Source organism: Dromiciops gliroides, chromosome 1, assembly GCF_019393635.1.
Source record: "Dromiciops gliroides isolate mDroGli1 chromosome 1, mDroGli1.pri, whole genome shotgun sequence".
Taxonomy (NCBI): Eukaryota; Metazoa; Chordata; class Mammalia; order Microbiotheria; family Microbiotheriidae; genus Dromiciops; species Dromiciops gliroides.
The window spans coordinates 562,222,272-562,238,961 of NC_057861.1; the positions used below are offsets into that span (position 1 = coordinate 562,222,272).

A 16,690-nucleotide genomic window follows, 5' to 3' on the forward strand; every position below is an offset into this window, starting at 1 on the left:
TGATTCTATGACTTGTGACCCTTAACTATTATATTAGCATGTAAAACATTTCCAAGTGACTTTCTGGCACATTATTTTGTTGATCTTCAGAGAGGCAACCTTAGATGTCACAGTGTAAAAATCAGGTTAGACTTAGATATTCATAGACTATATTAGAGTTGGTTTCTAAGGCATTTACAACTTGTTAATAAAATATCCTTTAAATTAGAAACTTCTCAGGAACAAAAGACTTTTCTTAGTGCATCCTATAATGTATAATACTATGCAAACACCTGGCAAATAAATCTTGACTGGCTGATTATAATATTAATGATTTTAGCTTTTGGTCGTATCCTAGGTAAATTAAAAGAACTTAATGTAACTGCACCTGAAGAACAGAAATTAACTGAAGATGACTTGATACTTCTTGAAAAGATACTGTCTTTAACATGTAATAGCTCTGCAGAAGGACCCACAGCTCACCAGCTTCAGACTTTGTGGAAAGCTGTTAACTGGCCTGAAGGTATATGAAAACTTTTTATTTTTTAAGGTGGAGCATTGAGGGTTAAGTGACTTGTCCAAGGTCACACAGCTAGTAAGTATCAAGTGTCAGAGGCCGGATTTGAATTCAGGTCCTCCTGAATCTAGGGCAAGTGCTTCATCCACTGTGCCACCTAGCTGCCCCTTTGAAAATTTTAAAGGGAGATATGATATAAATAGATAACAGGACAGAGTCTTAGTGATTTTAAAAGAAAATAAGTGGTTTTAGGTGACATGTAATTATTTTACTTATTCATTCATTCATTTATATTATATGTGAAATTCAATTTAATTAAAAAAATTTTTTCTAATCATATGTAAAGATTTTTTTTGAGTTCCAAATTTTTCTCCCACCCTCCATTATCTCCCCCCTCCTGCAGCCAGCAAGCAATCTGATAGAGGTTATACATTACAGTCATGTTAAACATATTTCCACATTAGTCATGTTGTAAGGGATGAATCAGAACAAAAGGGAAAAATAATGCAAGAAAGAAGAAACAGCAACAATAAAAAAGCAACAACAAAAGTGAAAAGAGTATGCTTCATTCTGCATTCAGACTCCATAGTTCTTTTTCTGAATATGGAGAGAGCATTTTCCATCATAAGTCTTTTGGCACTGGCTTGCATCATTGTATTGCTGAGAAGAGTTAAGTCTATCACAGTTGATTATTACACAGTGTTGTTGATGCAGTCTACAATATTCTCTTGGTTCTGCTCATTGGTGACATAATTAAATTTGAGGGTTATCATATCTGTTCATAAAGATTTGTCATTTTGTTTGAAAATCTTCAAGATAGCAAGCTCTCAAAATAGGGGGATATGTACTGGAACTGTGCTTCTACATGTAATCTTAGTTCTCTAGAAGACTAGGAAACTACTCTTTTGTTAGAGGGAGTAAGAACTGCCCCTGGCCCCTCTCAGTGCAGGACATCTCTGGAATTTACAATTTTAGAAAGTTGCCTGGAACACAGAGGGGAGTAAATGACTTGCCCAGGGTCACAAAGTATGTGTCAGAGGCAGGACTTGAACCCAAGTCTTCTTAGCTCTAAGGCCACCAATCCATCCACTATACTGTGTTGGCTCTCTAGTCCTTACAAGTGCATAAAAAACATGAAAAATTAAAATTACAACTTTTCAAGAATATAGGCATTTTGTAAAGTGGCTATGTATATTAGTAATAAGATCTATTTTAAGAAAGTGGGTGGGTTTTTTTTTCCTGGAAACAATAAGAAAGATTCATTCAACTAATAACATTTTTTTCAAAATATAGATATCGTCTTTCCAGCACTTGATATTCTTCGGCTGTCAATTAGGCATCCTACTGTGAATGAGAATTTCTGCAATGAAAAGGAAGGTGCTCAATTCAGCAGTCACCTCCTCAAACTTCTGAATCCTAAAGGAAAACCAGCAAACCAATTGCTTACACTCAGGACTCTTTGCAATTGTTTTATCGGCCAGGCAGGACAGAAGCTCATGATGTCACAGAGGGAATCATTACTATCACAAGCAATAGAACTGAAATCAGGCAGCAATAAGAACATTCATATTGCACTGGCTACGCTGACCCTGAACTACTCTGTCTGTTTACATAAAAACCATAATATTGAAGGTAAAGCTCAATGTCTGTCAGTAATCAGCACAGTCTTGGAAGTTGTGCAAGACCTTGAAGCCACTTTTAGACTCCTTGTGGCTCTTGGGACACTGATCAGTGACGATTCAAATGCTGTGCAATTAGCCAAGTCTTTAGGAGTTGACTCTCAAATAAAAAAATATGGCTCAGTATCAGAACCAGCTAAAGTAAGTGAATGCTGTAGGTTTGTCCTTAATTTGTTGTAATTGTTTTTACTACATGGGACCTAAAGTTATGCCTTGATTAGTGTTTTTTTTCTTTCATATTTTACATGACTGGATATCATTGAAAAATACTGTGGATGAAGTAAAACTTAATTAAGTTCTGTTGAGTGGGAGGGAAAACAAATAAAAAACAATTTTTGCACTAATTGTAAACTGCGATACTTTCTTATATGGCTACAGGTAGGTTTTAGAATGTATAAAACAAATAAACGTAAGGAAGTCTGGTGAAACAGTCATTTGTAAAACTAATATAGTGAATGATTTTATCAGTACCCAAAGAAGAATGAAAGGACTGATTTGGGAGGGTGCCAGTTGCCTGTATTTTTTCCTTTTTACACAACACAGAATTGTTTGTTGTTGGCTTTTTATTTTGGCTCACCAATTTTCATTGATAGTTAGCAACAATATTGATTTTTTTCAGGGCTTGAGAATACACATTTAAACATTTCAATTAAGTGCATTAAAAAAATGCCTTTTGTGTATTAGACAAGGAAGCATGGTATAGTGGAAAGAACACTGGCCTTGGAATCAGGAATCCTGGGTTTGCATTTTTTACTGGAGACTTAACTGGCTGAGTGACCTGGGAAAATCTCTTTAAGGACCTTGAATTCTAATTTTCTCATCTCCAGCATGGATATGATAATATTTGTACAACCAGGATCAAAGGACTGTTGTGAAGAAACCACTTTGTAAACATTAAATCATTTTAGAAATGTGAGTTATTAATTGAGAAGATGCTTGTTTCCCATGAAAATATGTGGGACAAATTAATCTCACTATATATGCTATAAAAATTTAGAAAATTTGGCATTTAAAATTGTTATTTGAGTCCCAGTATTGCACTCCAACCCTCTTTTTTCCTGTCATTAGAGTATTTGATTTTTCTAATTTTGACATCTTGCTAGTTCATGCCAGGTCATCAGTTTATTCCAAATATAAATTGGTTTTTAGATGGCCATTGCTGAAGTTAATGCAATAACTGGTTATGGTTTGATGGTGATATGTCAGATAAAGGTTAAATTATACCCTCCATCCCCATCTACATAAGCAGAGAAGCCTATGTTTATATATTAGTAGAGAAAAGCTTTTTTTCTTACTATGTTAACATACTATTTTCTTTTCTTTTTTTCTTTTTTTTTTTTTCGGGGCAATTGGTGTCAAGTGACTTGCCCAGGGTCACACAACTAGTAAGTGTCAAGTGTCTGAGACCAGATTTGAACTCAGGTCCTCCTGAATCCAGGGCTGGTGCTTTATCCACTGCACCACCTAGCTGCCCATACTAATTTCATTTTAGTTACAACTTGCATGCATTCACTTGCACATTTTTGGTATTATAGAATTTCGTGTCTTCAAACTATTTGTCCTTATTGTCACAGATTTTTTAAATTATTTTTTACACTTCATGAAGCCATTTTTTCCCCAATTATCTCTAGTAACTGGATGTGTTTATAACAAATTTACTTTTATAAAGTTCTTTATTATGAAGCACTTTACATTCTATGTATTATTTGAACCATATCATATTCCTTGTATTATACTGATTTTGCAGATTAAATTCTGTTCAGCAAACTTTTAGCACTCATAAGTCTAGCACATTGTGCTAGGCAGTGGAGAAAGATACCAAATCTAAATAAACATAATCCCTGCCTTTGTGATGCACACAATCTAGCAGGTACATATCAACTAGAGGTACAAAGAGCTGTGTGAAGTCCATAGTGGTGGAGAATCACGGAATCTTTCATATAGATTGAGTTTGATTTTGCAAGATAGATTGGATTTAAACGAGAATGGGTGCTGTGGCTGAAACAAACAGTCTGGTTGTATTGAGTTGTCCACTTTGACGAGTACAGAAGTTGTATGTAGAGAAAGGAGTATGAGCTAAGGTAGGGGAGATAACAGATTTAGATGACCTTGAAAACAGAAGTTGTATGTAGAGAAAGGAGTATGATCTAAGGTAGGGGAGATAACAGATTTAGATGACCTTGAAAACCAAGCTGAAGTTTGAACTATATTTGTTAGAAAACCTTTGAATGACTGTGCAGATAAGTTACATCAAATCATTGGTATGGATAGATGAGTGAATGAGAAAGCACTTGCTTTCCAGTGTGCAAGGGAAGTGAGAGCTTGGGTGAAAATGCTATTATGATAATCACCAAATAGAAATGATAATGAAACCTTGGGATTATCTAATTGACTGTTACACTTGATATGAGAGGTGTAAAGGGAAAAAATTAAAGATAACCGAAAAGTTTGGAACATGAGATTCTGAGTGAATGGCACTGTCACTGAAATTTTCAAATGGGTCAGGAGGAATAGGTTTACAAGATGAAGGCATATTTTAATGACATATAATGTGAAGTTAGTACTGAAACCTAGTGTTTCTGTCTTGAAGGCCAGTGTTCTTTCTACAGTAGACACAATTAGCTGAATATATAAGCACGGTAGTCACAAAACCATTGTAAGTAGTAGGTATGGTACACAGTGACATGTGATAAATAGGTGTGAAGGTATACAGATTCCAAAGGTCTTTGAAATTTAATCCCATCTCACTTTATAAGCAGGTAAATTGGGTAAATTGGCCTAAAAGGGTGAAGTGATTTGCTTAATACAACATATATATATATATATATATATATATATATATATATATATATATATATATATATATATATATATATTTGCCTCTCCCATTATACTTTAAGATTAGGTGACAGAGGAAGAGAAAAAAATGGAGATAGCAGAAGTTCATTATGGGGGGGAGGGGCCATGAAGAATGAGGCTTGTGCGTATCAGAAACAAAAATTGCTATGGACCCCGTGTCCAGCACCGGAAGCACTTGTTAAGAACTTGCTTTGAGCCAGGTACTGTGCTAAACTCAGGATACAAATAAAGGCAAAAATAGCTTCCGAGGAGTAGCTAGGTGGCACAGTGGATAGAACACCGACCCTGGAGTCAGGAATACCTGAGTTCAAATCCGGCCTCAGACACTTAACACTTACTAGCTGTGTGACCCTGGGCAAGTCATTTAACCCCAATTGCCTCACTAAAAAAAAAATAGCTTCCGAAAGGAGCTCGAGTATTAGTGGGGGAAACACCATGAAAACAATTACTTACAATGTGCATACGGGACAAATTGAAGATAATCAACAAAAAAGAAGGCACTAAGATAATGGAGGATTGGGTAAGGCCATTTGGGAGTGAGATTTTAGCTAGATCAGGAGGGAGAAAGTGCCGGGCATGGGAGTAGTCACTGACAAAGCACGAAATTGGAAGATCCGTGGAGGTTGGCGGTGGGGTGTAAAGTTTAAGACTGCATGAATGAAGATACTAGATTGGAATCCAGGTTTGGCGCTATGTTTAGATTGTTTACCTATTAAACAAGATTTTTTTTTTTGCCTGCCTCATTAGGTGACTATGAACAGGACAATTTCACTGGGGATGGGGGAGGGGACGGGCGCGGGGGCATAAAGTGTAATTAAACTGGGCAGCTAGGTGGCACAGTGGATAAAACACCGGCCCTGGATTCAGGAGGGCCTGAAGCCAAATTTGACCTCAAACGCTTGACACTAGGTGTGTGACCCTGAGCAAGTCATTTAACCCTCATTGCCCCGCTTCCCCCCCCCCCCCCCCGTGTAATTAAACTACGAAGGTATGAAGGGCTTTGAATATGGAAGGGGGGGATTTTATTCTTGATTCCGGCGGTGATAGGGAGCCACAGCAGTTTATTGAGGTAATGGTGGTGACATGGTAAGACCTGCGATTTGGGGAGACGAGACAGGAAAGCCAACCAGAAAAAAACCCTCCCCCGCATCTCCCTCCCAAAGTAGAAGCAATCACTACAAAAAACCCTGGCTTCGTGTTGTTGCATTGCAATGGGTCAGACCCAGCGGCACCAAGGTCTCCGATCCGTCTTCTGTTCGAAGCCTACTCACTTCTGAGAGTCCCGGAGACGCGGTCAAGGCCCCGGAAGTGGCGTCAAAGGAATGGAGACGGAGGCGGAAGTAGCGTCACGCTGCGACTCCAGAGGCTCTAGGGGAGGCTTTGGTTCTCTCTCTATCAAAGAGCCGCGTTGGCGAAGAGCTGAGGGTTCGCGCTACCGGAACTCCCTCCGTCGAATGGTACCCCCTGAGTGGACATGACGGGGAAGAAGTCCTCGAGGGAGAAGCGGCGCAAACGCGGCCGCTCGGAGACTGCGACGTCCACGGCGCCGGTCCCGCCGGGCGGAGAGCGGCGGAAGCGGAGAAGCACGGACTCGACGAGTCTCCCTCCTCCCCAGCCACAGGTGGGGCGGCCCCTCCCCCTAACCCCCTTCTCCGGCCGCGGAGTTCTGTGACGTCACAGGGAGCCAGTTGGAATCCAGGCCTGGACCCGGGCTCGCTCTAGTAACCTCAGCTGCTGGCGCTTCCTTCTCTCTAACAACTTCCCAGCTGTTTTCTACCTCCCCCTTTCCCCCGCCCTTCTTCCTCTCTATTCCCCCCAGGCCCCCCTTCGGAGGAGGAAAGGAGCATCCCATGGCGTTTGTCACAGTCTTCATCTTCACACACTTTAAAGCCTGGGGATACTCTCACCCCTGTACTAGCTCATACATCCCAGTTACTTAATAGGACCGAAGTTTTAGACTAGAAGCCCCCTTGAAGGGGTTACTTGTCACACAGGCGGGAAGCAGCCAGATTCTGGATTTTTGAACTCAAATTCTGAGCCCGTTCTTTTTTTTTTTTAAGGCAATTGGGGTTAAGTGACTTGCCCAAGGTCACACAGCTAGTAAGTGTCAATTATCTGAGGTCGGATTTGAACTCAGGTACTCTTGACTCCAGGGCTGGTGCTCTATCCACTTCGCCATCTAGCTGCCCCCGAGCCCGTTCTTATACTTAGGTGTTTCCTGCTTTGTCCAGGGTCACCCTTAGCGCAACCTTTTGCACACAACAAGGCACCTTCATCATCATTCTAATTGTTCACTTAAGAAATGATGGTACTTAACATTGTTGGGGAACAGAATTTGGATAGACTATTGATGTTAGGACAGCTAGGTGATGCGGTGGATATAGTGCAGGACCTGGAGTTAAGGAAAGTTCCTCTTCCTGAGTTCAAATCCATCTGTGTCCGACCCTGGACAAGTCATTTCACCCTGTTTGCCTCAGTTTCCTCATCTTTAAAATGAGCTGGAGAAGGAAATGGCGAACCACCCAAGTATCTTTGCCAGGAAAATCCCAAACAGAGTTACAAATAGTCGTACACTGAAAAAAGACTAAAAACAAATGACAGTAACTGATAATAATAGTCATCACAAGCCTTTGTACATTTTCCTATCAATAATGTTAAAATGTAGAGCTGAAACTTAGTAGCAAACAATACCCAAAGAAGTGTGTGGTGTCTATCTCCTAGAAATCCATTACACATCGATTGATTCATAGTTGAATATTATAGTTATTTCTTACTTCTGAGGATTTTAGCTGTTTAATAAATTAACATTTTAGAAAAGATAGGTCTTAAGGAGTCTGGGGGAATTGTTTATGTTCTTCATAGAACTTAGCACTTTGCCAGTACTGTGAAATAATGTCACATACTTACAGTTCAGTATTGTGATCACTCTGTCACTTAATAGTAGCATCTTTTAGTCCAGTTGCTACTATTAAGTGACAGAGTGATCACAATGAAATTTCATCAAGACTTAATAAGATCATGAAGCTGGAAGCTGTTAGTCATCTTCACTTCCCTCCTTTTATAGAGGATAAATCACTTAGTCTTTCTGTGCATCAATTTCCTGTTTTGTAAAATAGGGTTGAACTAAGATGGCTTCTAGCTTGAACTAGAATCCTCTTCCAGTTCTAAATCTAGGATCTTAAGAACTGAATCTACAGATACTATAAAACTCTTAAAAGAGAACAAAACCAAAACATCAAAATAGCTTCAGAAATTGAGCAGTATATAAAATACAAATAAATTGGGTTCAGATGTTTGGTATTTAGCCAGTATACAAGGTAAGTATATGAAGGTATTATTAAGCCTCTTTTTGTATTCTCAGGGCAGAACATTTTAGATGCTTAAATTATTTTGTTTGAAATTGCTTTCTTTAGGATTATCAGTTTAGAATGATTTTTTTTTTAAAAGCATTCATTAAGGACTTACTTATGTTCCAAATGTGTCTACGCACTACCTACTTTCTCTAAGAGTGAGAAACTGGGAGTTGTGGCCAAGGAAGGATTATGTTAGTTTGGACAGTTGCTGGCATGGTGAGTGGAGCTTTAGGAGAGTGGATCGTTGCCATTTTTCTAGGGGCAATTTGATGATGGTTCCAGAAGTGAAGGGGGTGGAGGAGAGTGGTAAACTTGGAATTAGTGATTGAAATTGCCCGAAAACACAGTGAATCTTGTCTAGAGCAGATCTTAGATGTAGTCTAGAGGAAAATTTAAAAAAAACCCAAAAACATGATTCTTTGAATTATTATATTCAGTGAAGTATGGTTTTCTCCTACACTGAGTATACACCTCCCTTTTCTTTCTCCAGGATGAACCAGTTCAACCCTACAAAAATCCCTACTCTGAAATTTCTTTTTCCTTTGTTCTCTTCCTTGTCACACCTTGCTAAAGGTGTATATATCTGGTAGATATTCCTATTCATGCTCTGCTGAAAGGAGTTGAAAGAAATCACTAGGTCTATTATAAATTCATGCTATGATAATAATAGGTATTATTTACATATTTTCTAAGAATTGCAAAGCTCTCTACAAACATTGTCTCATTTTATCCATACTACAACTTTGAGAGGTGGTGCTATTATAATCTTCATATTATAGAGAAGGAAACTGAGGCAAACAAGCTCAGTAACTTACTCAGGGTCATATATCTCATAAGTGTAATCTAAATCCAGATTTAAACTCAGGCCTTGGGCCTTCACCACAGCAAGATTCTCCATAATCAGATTACACTCTAAGGGTGATTGTTATAAGCCCTTTGGTCTCTTCCTAAGTGTTACATGGCATCTACCTCTGTCCCCCAAATTGAGGCCATTAAATTTTTTCTTATCTCATATTACTCAGATGTCTTCTCCCACAGTCTCCTCTTTCACTCCTGTCTCAGATAAAGAAATGACCCTTCTTCCCTAGGCCAACACTCTACATGCACCCTTGATTACATTTTCTTCTGTCTTTTTTTTCCTTCCGTCTTCTACAATAGATTGACCCCATTATCATCCCCACTCTCTGATCTTCATTCTTTCCTTATCTACTGGCTCCTTACCTGCTTCATGATGCCTATGCCTTCCCCATCCTTAAGAAATCCTCACTTGATCTTGCCTTAATTATCATCCTTTATCTCTTTTCCCAATTTCTTCAGAAAGACATGAACTTCCACTTCTTACTCTCTTCAAAACCTTCAGCCATCTGGCATTCCGGTGAAACTACTCTCTCTAAAATTACCACTGATTTGTAAATTGACATCCTCATCCTTGACTTATCTATAGTATCAATTATCTTCTCTTCCTGGATTTTCTCCTCTCTAGGTTTCTGTGGCACTGATTTCAGTTCTTTTATCTGTCTGACTGTTCCTTCTTAGTGTCCTTTTTTGGAGCTTGATCTGTCATTCTCACTAACCATAGTCCCTCGGAGTTCTGTCTTGTTCTCTGTTTCACCTCTATACTCACTTAGTATTTTCATTTCCTCCTTTAGGTTCATTTATCATCTCTTTGCAGATTATTCCCAGATCTATATCCAGCTTCAAACTCTCTCCTGAGCTCCATTCCTGTATCACTAATTGCCTTTTGAACTACATGTCCAATAGGCAAACTCAAGTCCAAAATAGAATTCATCTTTCCCATTACACTCTCCTCTCTTCTGATTTTTTCCTGTTTCTATCAGGAGCACTTTCATCCTTCCAAGTTAACCAGATCTACATCCTAGCTCTCATTCTCTTTTATTTTTTTTTTAGAGAGGCAATTGGGGTTAAGTGACTTGCCCAGGGTCACACAGCTAGTAAGTGCTAAGTGTCTGAGGCCGGATTTGAACTCAGGCCCTCCTGACTCCAGGGCCAATGCTCTATCCACTGCGCCACCTAGCTGCCCCAACCTAGCTCTCATTCTCACCTTCATGTCCCTGCCCTCCCTCAAGATGAGCCTAAATTCTGTATTCTTCAGCAGGCCTTTCCCAGGCCCCTCATCTTCTAGAGCCTTCCTCCCTGAGACTACTCTGTGTGTGGCAATTAAAAATTTATGGGGTTGCCCTATTTACTGTTCTAGGTTTAAGGGAAAATTAGCTGGGGTTCTAATATATTTGTTACTTAGAAATTAGAGGTTACTGCACCAGTTTGGGGGCATTAAGCATTTATTAAAACGTATTAAGTATTAGTAAAGATAGAGAGCATATGGTTTAAAAAGATCAGAAGCCTTACATACCTAGGATAGAGAGGAGAAAGAGAGCAACGTGGGAGAAGGAAGAGCGTGCCAAGAGAGCAAGAGACCCCTCTCCAGAGTTTTTAAACTGTCTGAGGTAGAGGTGGATCACTCTACCTTGATCCAAGCTAATTGGCCAGTAACATTCAAGTCCATTGATTGACATGACTTGAAGGTGGTCTTAAGTTAGTTAATTTCCTTTAGTTAGGAAGGTCGATCTACATTTCCTCTGAAATTCTCCTGACTCTGGGCTGGCCCTGCAAAACAAGCCAGGGTTCCTGTGTGTGTGTGTGTGGGGGGGTCTCTGAGTCCCCAAAACACTATTATTAATAATTTTCTCACAGTGTGTGTGTACATATATGTACACATATACATGTGTATTATCTACATTTTGCACATACCTAGTTATTTACATGTTTTCTCTCATTTTAGTGTGGGCTTCTTGAGGGCAGGGAACAATTTTGCTTTTCAATAAATCTGGCACTTAGCGCATAGTCACATATTTGTTGACCAATTGGCTATTCTAGTAATTAGCTTCTTTGAATTTTTCTCATTCTAATGGAAGAGTGATATATAGTTATGATGGTAAGGTACATCTTAAATTTTTTTTTAATCCATACTTGTGATTTTATAAGTATAGAGAGCTCTTGTTCTGGAATTACCTTCTTTGATATGATATTAAAGCATTTCTACCATTTATACTCCAACTAATCCCACTCTTTTTGATTTCAGGAAATGAAATGTTCATTGCCATCTGTGGAAAGAGAGAAAGAGAAAGAAGTAGAGGAGCCTAGTGATATTGAAGAAGGTGGATTGGACCTCACTGTATCATTAAAACCAGTTAGCTTTTACATAGCAGATAAAAAAGAAATGCTTCAGCAGTGTTTCTATGTCATAGGAGAGAAGAAATTGCAGAAGATGCTTCCTGATGTCTTAAAGGTGCTGAAATATATGCTTTGTCAGACATGGGATGGATAAGCCTCTTATTTTGAAAAAATAAAAATCTCAATTTTATGTCCTTTTCCAGAAAAAGTTAGGTGGAGTGATACTGGTTTTTGCTGGAAATGAGAGTATTTCTCCGCCCCTGTTAAGAGTTTTTTCTTCAGTAGGGCTCTTGAGAAATAGACAAGATTTAGTCTTTCTGAGAAAGGATTTAAAAAATACTTCGTTTAGACATTTTGTTATGTGAAAATGGTTGTTTGAGGATGAGAGCTTTTACTGTGTGCATCTCAGACATTTATAGAACCTCTGGTTTATACAGTTATAATCAGAATGTAAATACTAGTGTAAAATAAACTGGAATTATACATGGAATCCAGTATACCCTCTACCATATTTTAAGAAATCAATACTTTAATATAATTAGTTAATTGAGGTAATGAGCTATTCGGATATAATTATTTCCATTTTAGCATGTTTTAAGAAATACTTTTTTTTTTTACACATCAGGTCTGTATTTGCCAAAATTTCCACACATAGAATTTCACATTTTTATGAAAAATATAAAATGTTGAATTATAAACCCTTTTGAGTGAAACGATTACTTAGTATGATTCTTATCCTATCTTTGCAAGATTATGAAAGTAATAAGTCAGTTATAACTTAATAATTGGGTTCTAGATATGCTACTCAATTGCTGTATGATGAAGACATATTCTTTGTGCTTGAACTTTTTTGCATAAGTGGAGATAATCTATGTCTTAAGTGGTATTATAAAACTCACTATGAAACCCTACAAACTTAGCAAAACAAAGGTATTTTATAAATGTACTATGGCATTAATCGAGAACCAGAATTATAATCCTTTCAAGTAAAAGAAGGTAATTGTACTTTAAAGAAAAGTAGGAAATTTACCAAGAAGAAAACATTTTTGTTGCTGGGTGTAGATAAAAATTCATAGTAAGTGATAGTGCTAGATTCAGAATTTATAGGCTATCAAGAGGGTCAATAACTTTTGTTTTTTGTTTTTTAGTGAGGCAATTGGGGTTAAGTGACTTGCCCAGGGTCACACAGCTAGTAAGTATTAAGTGTCTGAGGCTGGATTTAAACTCAGGTACTCCTGACTCCAGGGCTGGTGCTCTATCCACTGCACCACCTAGCCGCCCGGTCAATAACTTTTAATATCCTTTTTTAACTTAATGCCATTTCTTAACTGAAATGGAAAAAAAAAGCAGCACATAGATTGAATAGTGTAAGTTAATTGTAAATCTATAATACAAGGAAGGTGACTGTCCCCAGGGTTCATAATGAATTCCTATAATTTGAAAAGGTTTGTAGAATTTTAAACTTTTTTTTGGTTTACTGAAGTCTAACTTTATAAAAGCTTATTCAAGAGTCATTATATAAAAAAAGCATTGTACTTATATTAAGACCTGGGTTTGAGTTACAAAATTGAGCACTGTAGAGGCAGTGCGGTCTAGTGGAAAGAGAATTATTAAAATTTGAAGTCAGAATATAGACTCACATTTTACCTTTGCTGCTTGCTACTTGTTTAATTTCAGGCAAGTCCTTTCTCATCACTGGGCCCCTGTTTTGTCATTTGTAAAATTAGGAGGGGGGATTGGACTCTATCTCTTAAGCTCCCTTTTAGCTCTGAATTCTATAAACCTAAATTCCTTAACCTCTGTAAGACTGTTTCTTTTGTAATATGGGATTAGCATCATTTGTATTACTTATCTCACAGGAAATTGTTTATTAAGCTAAATTAATATATGAATATGAGTTGTTATTGTTATCAGCATCATCTTATATTAGCTATGGGGAATTATTTAAGCCTGAGTAGGCTACAGATTTATACTTAAAATGTATTATAGCAGATCTTCACCTCTAAATTTCATTAGTTTGCATTCTACTTATTTGGAGTTTATGAAAATTTCCATTTATTAGGTTCCAGATGAAAAATAATGTGCAAGGAACAGAAAAGACAATTGTATTTAAAACTCAGAATTTGTTACATAGATTTGGGGTGGGGGGTGGGGTGAGGCAATGAGGGTTAAGTGACTTTCTTGCTCAGGGTCACACAGCTAGTGTCAAGTGTCTGAGGCCAGATCTGAACTCAGGTCCTCCTGAATCCAGGGCCGGTGCTTTACTTACTGTGCCACACTTTCTTTATCAGATGGCTTGCCAGTTGTACATATGGTTACTATTGAATGTTTAAGGTATCTTAATGCTTACCAAGTTTTTCAGTTTTTTCTGTTGCAGTAAATGAAGTTTTACACTTATCTTAAATGAGTGCTTGAGAAGATGTATCTGTTTTTCACTATCTAGTTAACACTTTTCAGTTATTTTTTAGATTTCATGACAAGAAGGAACTTATGTAAACTCTTCAAGGACTTAAATATTTTTGTCAGTGATTTAGCTAACCAGTCATTTATTTTAGTAGTTTTCAAGAGTGTATTGGAAGTGTTAATGTATATTTGTTTGTTGTTTTCCATAGAACTGTTCAATAGATGAAATTAAAAAACTCTGCCAGGAACAGTTAGAACTTCTATCAGAAAAAAAACTCTTGAAGATTCTTGAGGGTAAGACTGCATGTGTCTTTATTAAACATAACTTATTATTACTTAGTTTGATATGAAAACACAGACTATTTCATATTCACCTTACCTTTGATTTAAAAATGGGATAACTTTTAATATGCTTTCCTTGTCCTCTAAGGATATTATATTGTGTCTTACTTGATAAAATATCAGGTATAGAGAAAACCTGGTGAGATTCAGTTTTTTCTTTCACCTTATATGCATATGAAATTGAGCACAGTCTGTCTGAAATAATTAAAAATTTAACATAAAAATGTTCTTTGATATGCTTAACCAAAATGTCTCAGAAAAAAGCAGCTGTTGAGAAGTTAGAAATTTGGCTCACCTTCATTAGCCCAGGACAACACCATGGAAAATTTTTTAAACTTGGAGTCAGAATACCAGCATCCTGGCTCTGCAGCTTACTGTCTTTGTGTTCCTGGCTAAGTCTGGGCAAGTCCTTTAACTTCTCTGAACCTCAAGTTACCCATCTCTAAAATTGGTATTGATGATACTTGCACTATCCAGCTTGGAAGGTTGTTGGGAACAAAGTTCTTTGTAAACTTTGAAGTGTTATATGAATGTGAGTTGCTACACTTAATAGCATATTTACTTGCTCTTAGTTATTTCATAAATTTGCACAATTGCATATCCCCTGTAATTTCTATTTTAACTGGTGACCTGGTCACTTAATAGTGGTATCAAAATAATCCTTGTGTTTTTTGGGGTTTTTTTTTTTTTTTTTTTACCATGACTTGTATACCCACGTAGGTCACATCACCATCTTTGATCAAATAATATATGTCTGACCTTCCATGTTTTACCGTGTAAGTTTTATTTATTTTGTTTGGAATTGTGAATTTATTAGTGTAAAAGACTCACTGAGGGAACACCCTCTAACAATGCAGATTAGCTGTTGTTCTGCTACCTTATAGTGTTAGAAAAATTCCTGGATCAATTAGAAGTTACTTGACTTGCCCAGTGTCACGTGATCTTTATGTGTTATATATGAAAAGTAGAGCCTTTTATTTCTAAAACCCATGCCTTTAATCTCTTTTTTCTCAGTACAAAAAAATTCTTTTTGGAAATGTACAGAAGTTTTCATGTTAGCTTTATTGGTTAAAGAAAAAAGAAATAGACACAGAATTTCACGAGATAATAATTTAATTAGGATAAAAATAATTCTTTTGAATATTACAATTGAGGCAGTATTCAAATATGTATGGGTGTGTGTGCGCACACATACAGAGAAATTAAGAGCTTGAAGAGAACTAACTTATTAATAAGGAATAAAATACTAATGTTTTAAGGAGTAATAATTTTGAAATAAATTTTCAATTGCCAACAGGCAATTAAGTGTCATGAGACTTATGTGAAAATGGATTTATTACAAGAGAAATGAACATGCACAGGAACCCAGTAGGTTCCCAGTTTTTACAGAAGTTTACATTTTTATAATAGCTGGACAAAGGGAGGAGGGGATACCAGGAAGAGTCATAACATGGGAGCAGGAGCAATGCAGTAAAGGTGTAGGACACCAAAGCCACTCTTCATGGGAAGGATCAGGATGACAGCAAAAGACAAATTCTTTTCCCTTGGGAACTGCTAAACTAAGAAGATAGAAGGATCCCCTTATCTGAAAAGATCCCAGCTGCACAAGCAATATCCCAGCCGGGCACAGACAGCTGGCTCCTGTTTTGCCTCCCAAGGACACACAGGGAGTCCAGTTTGGCTTACAACAACAGATTATGTCAGCTCAGGGGGAGTTTCGTCCTTGACACATTTAGGGCCTCCTGCATGCTCTGAGTTCAGTGTTTCTGGGAAATACGACAACTCAAAAAGACAAGTTCAGGGGAACCCTTAATATCTCTTAACACAACAGCTAGAAAGTTCTTCAATCTGGTACACTTACCCCTTTAAAGAAAGTTAACACCTAAATATTTAAAATAAAGTCAATGGAGTTTAGGTACAAAATTTCATGTAAATTTCATTTACCAAGGTGAAAATGGGATCGACTCTGATACGGAAGAAGAGGCAGATGATGGATCTAAGATGGGATCAGAATCAGTCAGTCAGTGAGTGAAAAAAATTCATTTTGAGTTATTTGTATTGTTTTATGTGAGTCTTACCTTTAGTATATAATTGATTAATTAACGTGTGAGAATTTGTTGGCTTAATTCTTACAATTATTAATCTTTCTTATATATATATGAACAACATTGTCAGCAGCTGTGGATAGCTAATCACAGTGTTCTCAACTTCTTATCATTTTTAATGGTACAGTTGTCCTTTTTTCTCCTCTGGTTATTTGGGCTTAATTTTGAAAGAGGAAAGTTTGGTACTGGTTTTGGTTCACATTGTGTAGCCTAATTATTATTCAAGTTGTAAATCAAAATGGAACATGAATGAGATTATTA

General features: G+C 37.3%; 2 protein-coding genes across 4 annotated transcripts in view; both read left to right on the top strand.

Moving 5' to 3' along the window:
- PLAA (phospholipase A2 activating protein) overlaps window positions 1–2,520 on the top strand; it is a 33,926-nt gene extending 31,406 nt beyond the window's left edge. For both annotated transcript variants that reach the window (XM_043977189.1, XM_043977190.1), the window contains exons 13-14: window positions 338–502; window positions 1,790–2,520. In XM_043977189.1, the coding sequence (XP_043833124.1) occupies window positions 338–502; window positions 1,790–2,355 (731 nt within the window). In that variant the 3' untranslated portion in view covers window positions 2,356–2,520. The remainder of the gene's footprint in view (window positions 1–337; window positions 503–1,789) is intronic.
- Window positions 2,521–6,374: 3,854 nt separating this feature from the next.
- Window positions 6,375–16,690, top strand: part of CAAP1 (caspase activity and apoptosis inhibitor 1) — a 66,803-nt gene continuing 56,487 nt past the window's right edge. For both annotated transcript variants that reach the window (XM_043979798.1, XM_043979799.1), the window contains exons 1-4: window positions 6,375–6,655; window positions 11,488–11,694; window positions 14,192–14,276; window positions 16,273–16,348. In XM_043979798.1, coding sequence (XP_043835733.1) covers window positions 6,509–6,655; window positions 11,488–11,694; window positions 14,192–14,276; window positions 16,273–16,348 — 515 coding nt within the window. In that variant the 5' untranslated portion in view covers window positions 6,375–6,508. The remainder of the gene's footprint in view (window positions 6,656–11,487; window positions 11,695–14,191; window positions 14,277–16,272; window positions 16,349–16,690) is intronic.